Genomic DNA, 14,955 nt, shown 5'->3' on the forward strand with positions numbered 1-14,955 from the left:
TTGTGATTTTGTTTACTAATATTTCATCATCAGATATTAACAATTAATATTTTACTATAATTCACAATTTGTTGTTTTGATGACCAACCCCTTCCCCTCCCCCCTTGGCTTGCATATGGCAGAAGACAAGCTGAAACGCAATGCCAGATATTACTATATACCGATAGATTCAATATTTCTTTTTTCCAACATGGTTTTGGCCTTTGAAAGTTAGAAAATAGAAAGGCTGGACTGCATATTCCCCCCCATTTTTTGATAAATAAAATAAACCCACATACAGAATTGATCCCGGTAAAAATTATCAATACAGGAAATGAAACTAAAAAAATATAGAAATCTATCTTACACTCTCAATGAAAAAAAATGACACTAACAAATTAAAGTGTCAACCATCTCAAAAATCCATAAAACGAAATACAAATTCAAAACAGAGCAACACGGACCTCTAGAAAGAGTCACAATTGGGCATGTCATAATCGAGGTAAATGTCATAATAGGGAAAAAATGAAAAGTCGATGATTTGGTTTGTTTGTGATGGTCAAAATACAAGCCTAGTGCCAAAACGAACATCCATTACATTGGAATTAGGATTAGGTGCCTAGGAGGAGTGAGCATCCTTTGCTGACCGGTCACACCCGCCGTGTTGCCTTTTAGTTCTTTCTAATCGTTATAGATTCATATTTTTAAATTTTATGATGATAAGACTATCTTAACGATATTTGATTTATTATCTCTATTAATGCAGAAACTACCATGCATATTGCATATACACGATACACCAGAGTTGTGCACATTTAGTCTTGCCTAGTCGTATTTGTAGCTTGGGCATTTGATAAAACAGAAAAAGATCTTGCCTAGTCGTATTTGTAGCTTGGGCATTTGGATAAAACAGAAAAAGATGCAAGCGTTAAAGGGAATGTCTCCAACAGAATGCTATAATCATTAATATAAATGTAAAAAATATTTCTCATTTACATTGTTTTGCGTTTTTAAATAAGTTATAACATTACACCTTTATCTTTACCAATTGGCGATCATTTTCAGTTATATAGTTATATATAGTTTTACATCTTTCTTAATATGTGTGGTAAAAATGTCCAACAGATAATTTCAGGGGTTTATGATATTTAATAATAGTCTAACAATATTTACCCATGCTGTTGTAGAAAGTTCCGTGCTATTTCATTGATCTATCATTTTAATTGTAAATTTAATTAATGGATACGTCATTTCATGAAGGTTTATTAACAAATAGATTGTAAATTTGCTAGGATAATTATTCTATTTGGTGTAAATAAAAGTTTAGTTTGTTTGAGAATTTTTAAATAAAATTCTATGTTATCCATATTACGACAGAAATTTAAACAGAAAGCTATTTATATAGCCAGTAATCACCACCAGCTCAAATTAATTTTGTACCTTTATGGTGACATTAAGGAATTTCCACGAATGCATTACACCCGACAATAAATCAAAAAGTGATATCTAATATTGCAGATACTATGTACACTTAAGTACATTTCATATACGCGAAATGGAAATCAACAAAGGTAAAGAAACTTGAATGAACTGAAATATTTTCATCAATAATACAGTGCTTTTGCAACCTAAGTTTAACAATAAAGCTTTAAAACTACTGAGTTGTATAGTTCATACCTCGCTTATTCCTATGAATTGAGCAACACATTTTGTCATAAAGTTTGCTCTACGGGATGATTGTGTCTGTGAAAAGCATCGGAAGTTATTCTTGCAAATGCATTGATTTGAGACTACATTGGTGGTTTTTGTTTGAACTGGGAAACATTCTGTAGACGAAAATAAAACGAGTGTCACAATCCTTATCTTAAATCCAAGGCAGGAGTATAAAAGGGAAATGGGAGGAGCTAAATTTTGAAAATCACTTATTTCTTGACATGTTGACTAGAGCAGAGGAATTTTGAAAAGTTTTATCATGTTCAATTTCTTTTAATATAATAAAATTTTGCATGGTTGTACCTCTCCATCTCATACATCTATACATTAAAAATGAAGCTTTGAAAAATTATTTTAAAACCAAAATTCATACTATTTTCCACTGCTCTGCATAAGGAAGTTTTACCCTAGGTCAAACGGAATCCTAATTACCACATCAGAAATGTCAACAAATAGAACCATGTGAACAGAGAAACAAGTGAAATAAGTGACTTACTTTACTGATATGCCTTGCAGCAATGATATATTATGTTTATAATTATACCTGTGTGACGATCCCTTATTATGAGTCATGTTCAGCTTTAAACCAATCTTCATATCTCTGGACTATCCCCCCCCCCCCCCTAAATATATATTGAAAAACATCTTGGTCATCTCTCTATCCCTTTTGTTAAATATCAGCCTATTGTATGTTAAAATATATGCATGATTGTATGTTATCTTCACACGTTTCTAAAAAGTTTTAGCCAGTTTCCACGCCCTAAAATAACCAAATAACGATCAGAATTTCGTTTTTTTTCTTCAAAATAATCTATGAAATTGTACGTCTCCCTGTGCACCCAGGTGTCCGCCGATTCTACAATTTATGCGCCCACTCTTTTTCTTCTTATCTCGCAAAAAATATTGATAACTGTGGTCCTTTTATTATGTTATTACATACGTCAATACGATTCAAAAAGATAAATTAATGTATGAATGATTGATACAAAAAGATAACTGCTGTTGATAAAGCAATTCCCCTATCACTACGTTACTCATAAACAAGGCAGAAACTTTCAGCACAAATTAACTCGGATTGAGGATTCTTGGCTCAAAATCATACCCTACTCTTATTTTCTTAGGTGAAAACGTTCAATGGCCAGTTTTCAAAAACAAGTACAGCATAATTTATAAACTCTTATATATTTAAGAGTTTAGAAACATTAGCAAGTAGTATCTAACAATTTCATTATAATAAATAGTACTTTTGACTAAATTATGCATATGAAACAGATAAAACATACAAAATCAACACGATGCCAGTTAAACTGCAGATCGGCTTTAGTGTTTTTTATGTTTTTTACTCTATTTATCAGTTAATACAAGTTTGAGGTTATCTTACTTATTCCTGATACATTAATAAATAGATCGTTCCCTCATATAATAGTTTCCGTATATGCTTTGTTGTCTATCTGCAATCACCGCCTTCCACATAACGTCCAATTCTTTGTCTCTTGCAGGCATTACAAGATATTTACACTTTCTTTTCAATTCCTTGTAACATTTCAAGCCTTCTGGGTGCATAAATGTTAAGTTTCCTCGAAAATTTTCGTGTATCACATTTTTTACTCGGCTTGGAAGCAATCCAAACAAATAGAAGTCATCGACCCAGAAGAATGGGGCAGTGAACACTGCCTGGTAAAGGGCTGGAATTAGGTCAGTAGATATAAACACTACAAACCCGCTACAGTATGTGTGGGGGTACGTGTCACGCCCTTTATAAAACCATTCACTTACAAACCACTTACTGGAAGGCTGCCTTATGATTGGCATTGAATTTGGATTTATTTTGTTACAAAACATAAATCGCTTCCGCTGTTTCAAGAATGAAAAATCTTCAAAAAACTTGAAGAAATTAACAAATGCATCATCGTCAATTTTGATGACTATTTCTGCATTCATACAATTTTCTGTGATCCATCGATATCCCATCACTCCTTTATTTGTTAGATTTCTATAAGAGTCCACAAAATCACCTTGTATGATGTCGTGGTACTTTTTATTCTCACTCTTTAACAGTTTTGTCGCTGTTTTATTACTCGTCGTACCAACCAAGAATATCACCTGCAGGTTTTCGGGACTATAATGGGAACTATTGAGCCAGGTTCTCCTCATTTCCTTTCGTCTCCAGAAATTCCCAACAGAAGTGTGTACCATAACAAGAGCAGATATTTTTTCGTATTTCCTGCACATATTTCGGTTATTTATGAGAAAAGGTGCATGCATCCCGGCAGGGTATCTCGTTTTTGTTTTTATCACTCTGTCACTTGTACTGGTTTGGGAGTCTAAGTAAAATGTCCTTAATCCCTTCATTGGGGCATCTTCGACAACCATATCCTCAATAAACATGGAAATGTGATTCTTTTCATTTTGCATTGTTAAAAACATCAATGTAAATATCACTAAACACGTAAGGCAAATAAATTTTAGGTACGAACTTCTTCTATGCATTTTCGATGTGACGAAAATGTTCAGGGGGTATTGTAATGGTGTCCTCTTTTCTATGGACTGGTTTGTAAAAGATTTGATGTCGAATCATTCACAGAATATATCACAACATCTAGTTGAGTCTGAATCTGAAAAAAAAAATACCAGAATCTAACGTAGCGTTGTTATAATATATCTAAACAATCAATATTACAAAAAGCGTCATAGAACACTAACACAATTCTCTGATATAAACGATGAATTTGGTGTCATGTTTCAATTGTTTTGTTTGTTAAATTGTGTTTTTTAGTGTTAGTTTGTTTAGTTTTGCTTTTTGTTCTTTTTTTTGGCATTAACCTTAAATTAAAATCACTATGAAGTTGCGACATGTGGGTAGAATAATTTTTTTTATGACAACCTGTTCCTTGTTTTAAATTTACCAGAGTCGCCAGGAAATTTAAATTTGGCATGGCCTTTTTTAATAGACTCTTTTGGAGGTAAGAATTTCTTTCCGTCCAATTGTATCTATTAATTGAGCCGCGCAACAAATTTTCAAGCCCACGAAATTGATAGACGCTCTCTATGTTCACATTCATGATGATACGATGCCACAAGAAAGTGTACCTAATTAAGAAACCTTACTGCTAGAGATTTGTTTTGATTAGATTACGATGGGACTGAGAGATTGAGGGCACCTATTGGTCAGCCAATGGGGGTAAATTTAAGTTGTAAGTGTTTATATTTTGAGTTTTTCAAAGACGTATGTATTTGTCAATTTAATGGTTTTCATCCAAAAAGTTTTAGATTGAAATGGTTTTTACTTTCCTTTTTTTTAAGTAAAAGGGGTTCAGAACAATCTACAATATTAATTCTGAAGGTAGAAAGAAATTGATATAAAATAGTTTTCAAAATAATTTTTCGAATAATATCAAGTGTTACAAAAAATGAGTATTGAAAAAATATACTTTGGAGGATTCAATAGATATTTGTCTTAAAACAACATTGCATTTTGCTTAAGGAAGTGCACTGAGATTCGACTGTCGTACAACGTGTCAGTTGGTTGTTTGAATTGATGAAATGAATACTTCTTTGCATATCAAAAATAGAAATTAATGCCATTGACCAACCGATGCTGTTGCAAAAAAAGTATAATACATTAGATATCCTGTGACACGTGGTATGAAAAATGATAAGTTTTGAACTACTCCTTCAAGACATTCAGCGTCATTGTTCAAACATACAAAACACAATTTTACTGATTTTTGCCCGCTGTGTGAGCACAGGAGTAAACGCACCTGGCTCAAAATTATACATTCATATATAATTCAATAACTTTTTCACACATCATTTGTTACAATAACTAAAATTTGTTTTACACACGAAAAAATGGGAATTAAAAGCCCTATAGGTCCCATACACCGCTCTGGTATCCGGTTGATGAACATTTCAAAGATAAGGGAAATATTGGACCACTTTTACCCCTATACATGTATATAATTGTATCATTGTAAAATGCTAAACAAGAGGCCCATGGGCCACATCGCTCACCTGAGGAACAATAGGTATGATAAAATCAGCTTAATGGAGTCATAATACAAACTATCTGGACAATGTACAAGAATACATGTAGATCCTGTATAAATAAAATCCATTTCCCCCCTATATATTCTTATGTTTATAATCATAAATCCCTTTTCTAACAGGATGATTTTATAGTCATATCACATGTTGAGTATTGCAGTTCTCAAAACGATCCTTAACGATTGTTTATACATGTATATGGGATATAAAGCTACATCAAACTCTAAACCTTCTTGTGAGGCCAAAGAATTGTCCTGGGGCCAATGTCTTAACAATTTTAAAGAATCATCTGGCTGATTAGTTTCTGAGAAGAAGATTTTTAAAGATTTACTTTATATATTCCTTTGTAAAACTTCGACCCCCCATTCTGGCCCCACCCTAACCCCGGGAGTCATGATTTTCACAACTTTGAATCTACACTACCTGAGAATGCTTCCACACAAGTTTCAGCTTTCCTGGCTGATTAGTTTCTGAGAAGAAGATTTTTAAAAATGTACTCTATATATTCCAATGTAAAACTTCGACCCCCCCCCCCATTGTGGCCCCACCCTACCCCCAGGGATCATGATTTTCACAACTTTGAATCTACTCTATCTGAGGATGCTCCCACACAAGTTTCAGCTTTTCTGGCTGATTAGTTTTTGAGAAGAAGATTTTTAAAGATTTACTCTTTATATTCCAATGTAAAACTTCGACACCCCCCCCCCCCATTGTGGCCCCATCCTACCCCCAGGGGTCATGATTTTCACAACTTTGAATCTACACTACCTGAAGATGCTTCCACACAAGTTTCAGGATTAATTGTTCTTGAGAACAAGATTTTTTAAATTTTCTCAATTGTTTTCATTAATTTCTAATTATCTCCCCTTGTAAAAGGGTGTGGCCCTTAAATTTCACAACTTTGAATCCCCTATGCCTATAGATGATTTGTGCCAAGTTTGGTTGAAATTGGCCCAGTTGTTCTTGAGAAGATGTTGAAAATGTGAAAAGTTTACGGACGGACAGACGGACAGACAGACGGACGGACAGACAGACAGACAGCCAGACAAAATGTGATCAGAAAAGATCACTTGAGCTTTCAGCTCAGGCGAGCTAAAAAACCTAAAGATGCGTGAGCTTACTAGACCTCTTTTAAGGATCATTGGCGCCCTCTGACGCTTTTTATGAATAAAAGTACTTCTTGGAGGCCTCTACCTAATCCCAGTGTTTCCTAGGTCTTGTGGTCAAACTCAAGTGAGGTATAAACCGGCCTTATAATTGGTCTAACCCTCTGGGAGACACTTGGTGGTACCCCTGCAGGCCAAATCTGAGACCGTAAAATAATAGCCACATAGGTCCTCTACACTACCCTGCTGAGATATAAACCCCTAAAATGAGTCCAAACCTCTGGGAGCCACTTGGCTCTTTAAAAATAAGGTAGATAATGAACCTCTTTTTATCCCAATATTATTGTAAAAGGCAAAAAAAAAAACCCAAACAAACAAACAAAACAAACCAAATAAAAACCGCCAAAGTATGGGTGAGCTAAATAGTCTCTTGTATATAGCTTGGCCATTAAATTAATCAAACCATGGCTGACACAAAGATTATCCACAATTCACCTTTGGATTTCTGTTGTGTTGGTTTTTGTTTGCGGCATATTCAATTTTTTATGAGAATAAAATCACAATGTAACATCTAATCGTCCCATTTTTGTAATAATACGAAATCTTTTTGATTTTTTCATTCATGTTATTCCCGCAGTAAAGTAAACAGACACGGGGATAAATTTTTAGGCACACGTTTAGACAAATACCAATATTCAATGGAGTTTTATTAGACATAAACGCATTTATAATTCTTATCCAGGCAAGCTTTACTGTCTCCGAAGTTATAAATGCTCATAAAAATTATTTATGCATAAGTCCTCTTGATAATAGTTAAAATATGCTGATAATAAAGTAAAATATAATTTGTCGTTCGAGTACTCTCAGTACTTAAATAATTTTTCTACTGGCTGATAAAGCTTCTACGGCCTAATGGCTGTTAGCGTCAGCCTGGGCTTTTTTGGCGATACATTATAACATGTGCATGCAATGGGTCCCACTCCTAAAACTAAAATATTTTACGATGAAAACCAATAACAAAAAATATACCTAAATGCGATCTCGTTGCAAGAGAAAAATAGGTCTACTATATAATTTTTTGAATGATAATATACAATCTTGAAAATTTTAAACCCTAAATTAGAAAAGTTGTCATAAGACACTAAATTGCAATTGCAAAGCGGAAAACCATAATAGAAAAAGAAAACATATTCCTCTGTCCTCTGACATTTAAAAAAAACATGAAAATCACAAAAACCTGAGACATCTATAAGTGAGATATTTGAGATATCTCGACATAAGAAAAGCAATTATAGTCATGTTTTACCAAGATATTCTAATACTGATTTGAATTCTTGTTGAAACAATCTGGAATATACTACATGTATTATAAATTAGAAGGTTTTTAAAAAATGCAATTTTGTTTGCTTCCGGTGACGTCTTTTAAAAAATGACGTGATACTGAAATCTGATTGGTTTAGTCGCAGTTGATAATCCGTTCTATTACCCTCAACGTTAGCAACACATTTGGCAATGGGTAACACAACGAATTGTTACATGCGTGTAAATTATGCTTGTACGGGTCGCCGTGGAATTCACGTCATTTCTATACAAAAGCAGTAGAAATTTCTCTAAAATTAAGACATTCAGCATAATAAAATAAATAGCGACTGTTTGGGAGGATAACAGTTGAAACTGATACTCCGAGAAAACCATTGTCAACCGACGTGAAGCGGAGGTCATGTAAATAATTAGCAGATTGCATATTTTTTAGAAAATTATTCAAAACATTTTCACCACTGCTTATCTGATTTTTTCTTTTAGAGATATAAAGTGTCAAAGATTTTGTATTACGGCCCCTTATTGCCCTTAATTACGTAACACACGACAAACTTTTTAAAAACGTATGCATAGTTCGGCCAGGGTCTACAATTTGCCGTAGACGCTATATTCGTATACATGTGTATATGCACTCTCTCTGAACGAGACACGTGTTTGATGTGTACGCAATGTGTACAGCACAATATGTAGATGTGTAAGATAATACGAGTACCTTTGGAATTCTTTCAAAGAATATGATTACCTTATTTTATTTTTTATTGTTTGTATTTTCCTTAATCTAGTTTTACATATTCCTATAATGTTTAGATTAAGCATTTAGCTGTTTAGAAGTCTTTACCACCTGAATGCCTCGATCGGAAAGCAACCGGCCGTTACTTTCTCGACCGGTACATATGCACCTCTTCAAGCATTTATATGTTTTCGCATTAATGGATGGGCTTAAAACTTTTAATGATATAATAGTATTATATATATGACCTAGAAACTTTATTGATGGTCACTGTACATTCATGGAATTATTGAATAACAGGCGGACGGACAGTACATGTAACCGATATTTTGATGGCGCCCGCGGTGCCGGGCTCCAATCTTAAGGTAGTCATATACTCGGCACTAAATGGGCTCAATCATTAAAAGCTTAGGTTTAAATGATAAATATACATTCTAGCAATACATATACAAAAGAAAATATGTATGTTTACATGCTAGTTTGTTTGTTATCACCTCTCAGACGGGTGTACCCCCTTGCGAAAATTATTGACAATTATGAAATTTGCCAGACGTCCGTTTTTCCTAAAAATAATTACCAATTTTGGGAAAATTAAAACTGAACATACAAAATAGAGTATGAATATTTATTTAAGACATATCTCATCAGTAATTTTGCGCAAGTTTTTGTAAGTAAGTACGCCTTATGGACCTGATGTATCAAAATAGAATACAAAAACTGCAATGCTAGTATCGCGTTTGGTATTTTTTTTACTATTTTATGGACTCAAACTTAAATTCATGGTGTTTATTCTATAGATTGACATCTTAGAAAAAAGATTTGGTAAAAAAAATTATATATTGACGGATTACTTTTCACGCTATAAGATCTAAACCAAGTAGACCCTGACGAAAAAATCAGTAAAAATCACATTTGCTACAGTTTTCAGCCTAGATCTGTCAACAATGTTAGATATCATTTAAACATTAATTAATTGACGATTGATTAAATTTGAAAAAAGGCTTCTGTCTCTAGATTTAAACCGGTTTTAGTAAAAGAAAAAGAAAAATTCGGGGGGGGGGGGGGGGGGGGGGCAAAACAAAGAAGATATAAGCATACCTGAGATCCTGGTTTAATCAGAAACTTCGTTTTTCATTTAACTTTAACAGAATCGAGTTTCTCAACATTAATCATTTCTATCTCTCATAGAATACATGTATTACTGTTCTAATTGCTTATTATTGCCATTGTTTACAACAGCGATGTAGAGCAAAATCAATACCGGGTATCAAAAACGCTTTGTAAAAGTCGAACCAATATTGTAAAATCCGTATTATGACGTAGTGCGATACTCTGACTACTTTAAGTAATCAAAATGAATTGTAACTAAATGTAATTACTTCATACAAGTTTACTGCCTGTTTAGAGTAAAAACCATCCCTATTAAAACCGGCGCATTTTTATTTATTTTGGCGTTTCATACAAATTCTTCACACGAGCATAAATAGTACTATGCAATGTTCTCAACTTGTAGGTTGAAAGATCAGTCTATGATTTATTCTTTTACAGAACTTACTTTAATGACTCAATGTTTATCATGAGCAAAGAAATCATAATAATAAAACAACTGCAGTGAAACTATCAGCGCAGTTGACACTTTTACGAAGACTGGTTTTCAAGGGGCATTGTCACGATTTGGGTCAAAATGTTTATAATGCTTCAGAAAGGCATTTCCAATAGTCACCCAAAACGTGAGTGTCAATCGTCGTGTTTAAAGCGAGATACACAGCTCACAATTCTTTGTCATGTAAACAATCTTTTTTTATGTTTTAGAAGTTAAAGTAAAGAGATCTTATTAATATATGATTGTGATATACGCTTAAAACAAATTAGAAGTGAGAGAAATAAGCTTGAAAAAGAGCCTTTACCGGTTTAATGAAGCAATGTAAACAAAAACAGGACACGAGCCTTGTTTACATAAGAAAGAATTTTGAGCTCTGTAGCTTGCTTATAACTCTTTGACTGATGCTCAGATTTTCGTTGATCATTAGAAATGCATTTCAAAAACCTTTTAAACAATATAAATAGATCGCTTCGCGGTTTTAAAAGCGTAAACTGCCCCAAACCATTTTATATCGCATAAAACTAATAAATAATTCATTTCTTAAATAAATATGAAGGCCTGAGAATACTTCCGACATTAACGGAAGACCCACTCGTTGCTTTGCAACGAGCTTTGCTCTAGTTTTATTATTATTTTTTTTTTTGCAATGTCACTACCTATATACCCGCTTGAATCACCAAAGAAAGCATTTTATAAAAAGAAATTTTCTAACGTCAGGCCATGTGAACATGATCTATGTGTTAGATGTTGCATGAATATTTAACTAGGTAGATGAAAATTCTTTTGAAGAGTTAGACAAAACGTGTAAACGGTCAACAGCATATCATCTGTAATGATTTTCCAAAGTATAATCTCCAGAGACACGTTCAGATAATCTGCAAATTTTTATTAGAAGTCTATAGAATGCAATCTACCAGTTCAGAATAGACTTAAGACAGTTACTAGTATCTGAAGTTTTCTTACAATTTCATGATTATCTGAAGATAAGGCAGTTTTGTGTAACAGATACGATTAAATCGTATGACAAAATGTGGTCATGAGACATAATTAAGTAATGAGATAACCTCGAAACTCTGGCTCAAAATCATTAGCCGACACTCTAACTACTAGAAATTGATGATTTTCTTTGGATAACATGGGTAACCAAAGTTTTGATGATATCAGGATTTTTAAAAAATCTTCTATTCAAAAATGAACAAACGTTATAAATTGGAGGTGTCTCGAGTTCGTAATGCCTCCCGGCATGACCTTGTAAATTATAATGTGATAATTATGGGGGTGTTCGTTCTAGGTCGCCGCTTCTTTACAAATGTTTTTTATGTGTACGGTTTAAAGTTCAATCGACAATTGTCCCAGAGATATGGACACCCAATATTAAAACATTCCCTCGCCCTTCATTTCTATTCATAACTACACAGACTACAACAATTTACTACATACGTGTATTGAGATGATGGAGAACGGGGTCCAGTGAAAAATAAAATGTTCATTTAAGCATTGGATGCTTTTTTTTGGATACAGTCGGTCCTATGACACACCAATGCGGTGCAAATTGAATACCGCGCGTTAGCACGGCATGACAATTTGACTGCACCGCATTAAGTGTCATAGGACCGATTGCATCCAAAAATAAGCTTTCAATGCTTATATTTATATATATAATGATGTTTTTGTATCAAATATATGTGTATCGTCGCTGTAAAGCCATTATATACGCTCTCAGTCAGGGATATGAAACAGACGTGGAACAGCCATATTAACATGTTATCTAGTACGCTTCCGCAGCTAAAACTATAGTGCCAGAAACTTTGTAGAGAAAAATCTTTTTAAATAAGAGTAGATATAATTTAGTGATTATTTTTCAAAAGTACGTATCGAATTGGTCGTGTAAGGTTTAACGTTTCATTTAATATTACAATAATAAATTTACTCAAAACACGTGAAGTTTATATTTGTTGCTCATGGCGCATGAATTAGCAAAGTGTATTCATAGAAAATTGAACGTCGCAGATTTTCAATGCAAACAAAAGGGAAAATTATATACACTAAATGTACATTTGTAAATATAAATACATGAATTTACAACATCGTCACCATCATTAATTTATTTTCTAAATTCTTTCTTCATTTAGAAATTTACATGTATTCTGATCCATATTAGTTCATATTAAATCAAACGATATATACTGGTACTATACCAGTTATCGGCTAAGATCAGTTATCGGCTAAACTGAGAGTTCGGGTTTATAGCACGCGACTATTTACATCTTTGCACTTTCAGCAGTGGGGGAAGTGGCGTAATAAATTAAAAATAGATTGTGGCATCTTTGTGATATGTTACCATATACCTTCTTTGATTTGACATAATATCAATACACATTACATGTACAAACAAAGGGAACTTATTAAACTCTAAGAGATTCATTGTGCAGTTGAACGCATAATCAACATGTACAAGGATTTTACTATGTTATTATCGCAAAGCCGATAACTGATACAGTTATTTGTAAAACATGGCAAATTCGGGGCGTGCTAAAATGCACAAAAATATGTTTTGAGTTTTTAACAATGATATAATGTAACAGATGGATAAACAAGGAAATCACCATTTACGTATGTCAAGTTTCATCTAAAAAATATCAAGAAACAAGGAAATACGAAAAGAAAACATTAAATTTTAACCGATAACTGGTACAGTGCCAGTAGAATTTAAAAAAAAAAAAAATTTGTGCAGCGTTTATAGTCACTGTGATAAATCATAAAATAGCTTTAAAAGCGAGACTTGCCCAAATCTCCATGTTGTTGTTTCTTTCGCTTCGTTTTTTTAATTTCCATTTTATGTCTCAAATATTAAATAACTGAAATGTTGAATAAAGGAGGGTTATAATATGCGATCAAAGAAATAAAACATTGAAACTTGAGCAAGACTATTTGAAAATGTGCCTTATAAACTTCTAACCTGCGTCGATGGTTGATGCAGTAGCAGTTATAAACTCCAAAAACTGCAGTTCTGAAATATACACCAATAAATCCGTTACGCTGTGTATTTTAGTGTCATCATTCACGTACGGCCCTCAGAACCAGGATCTGGGTCTTGATGGCGTTTAATTTTCTATGGCCCTCTTTATCATGTTATTGCTGATCTGATCGGTGTATTATGTTTAGAAATTGTGCATCCCACCCCTACCAAAAAAATGTCTGCGTAAGTAATTGCGTATTAATGCATATCAAAGACTTATTAAGTAGCACATAGCTTATTTGGTTTTTATTTGAAACTGATATAAAACAATTTGAAATGAAGTTTAACTGGTGTATTTCATCTTCAATGTAATGCGAGGAAGTGACACGTATAATTATGCAGTTGAATATTCCGTGTACAGTAGTTGTAATATTTCCTCTACGCGGTAACCATGCATCCTATATCAACGTCCGGTCATCTAGTCGGTCCACTGACTTAAATAGTCAGTAACCGGATATAAACGGGGATTTATTTATTTCACGGATACATAACCACGTTATCTGAAAACAAAAATGCTACGAGAGACTGGTAGAAATTCATACTAGTATTGCGTTTCCACATGTGTATTTTGAATTCATTTGCAAACTGAAATTACAACCGCCAATGTATCATTGTACAGAACTTTAAACTTTAAAGGTATGCGTGGCGTATCCAAGCCAACTATTTGAAATGCATATAATTATGCAATAATTTATGTATACTAGTATGTTACTAGTTGTGGACTCTTTATTACATGCATTTTTTTTGTTCCTTACCGAATTTGTGCAAAGATTTCTCGAATATGGCTGAGTCGATTCGCTACGAATATTCACATAAGGGCTAAAACACCGTTAAAAATATCTATTATAATCATAAATATTTTGTTTTGTTGCTGAAGCAAAAATACATGTATTTTAACCATCTGCAACGATGTAATACAAACTCTTGGTCATATGTTACAAATAAGAGGCCATAAGGGGCCAGAATGCTTAATTTCTTACGCTTATATTCTCGAAACCATGAAATAATTTTGAAGCAATATTGAACAAAAAAAGCTAAACAAATGCAACTACCTTTCAGTTTTTGTAAAACGGCCCGTTAAGGATTTATAGGGTCGGTCCCTAATTATTTTTATCCTACATGCACATATCTCAAAACGAAAAGAAACGTCTAAATTATTGGAGAATAAAACGTCTTCAGAATCACAACATCTTTCATTTGATATCAAGAAAAGGGGCTCAAATGAAGGACTCAGAGTGTAAGAGTGTCGAAAGCTTTTCATTGAAAATTCTATTTACTATATAGTGTTTTTATTCAGATTTAAAATTTCAATGCAAAATGACAACTGGGTGTGAAGAATGTACAAGTAAAATAAAATAACTTACCCAAGGTACATGACGTAAGAACGATAACGCGATATAGCAATGACAACAGTGAAAGTAAGCCAGGCAAGCCAGGC

At 33.4% G+C, this 14,955-nt stretch overlaps 1 protein-coding gene across 3 annotated transcripts; it reads right to left on the reverse strand.

The window, feature by feature from the left end:
* Window positions 1–2,855: 2,855 nt before the first annotated feature.
* On the reverse strand, window positions 2,856–14,955 carry LOC128166362 (beta-1,3-galactosyltransferase 5-like). 3 transcript variants are annotated; one of them, XM_052831472.1, is made up of 3 exons: window positions 14,882–14,955; window positions 13,458–13,508; window positions 2,856–4,307 (listed from the first exon to the last, which is right to left on the reverse strand). In XM_052831472.1, exon 3 carries the CDS (start codon window positions 4,180–4,182, stop codon window positions 3,088–3,090), a length of 1,095 nt encoding a protein of 364 aa, XP_052687432.1. In that variant the 5' UTR covers window positions 4,183–4,307; window positions 13,458–13,508; window positions 14,882–14,955; the 3' UTR covers window positions 2,856–3,087. The 3 variants fall into 3 exon arrangements, with proteins under 3 accessions (XP_052687432.1, XP_052687431.1, XP_052687433.1); XM_052831471.1 differs by having other exon boundaries at window positions 13,458–13,681; window positions 14,882–14,946; XM_052831473.1 differs by lacking the exon at window positions 13,458–13,508 and having other exon boundaries at window positions 14,882–14,953.

Source organism: Crassostrea angulata, chromosome 10, assembly GCF_025612915.1.
Source record: "Crassostrea angulata isolate pt1a10 chromosome 10, ASM2561291v2, whole genome shotgun sequence".
Classification (NCBI taxonomy): domain Eukaryota; kingdom Metazoa; phylum Mollusca; class Bivalvia; order Ostreida; family Ostreidae; genus Magallana; species Magallana angulata.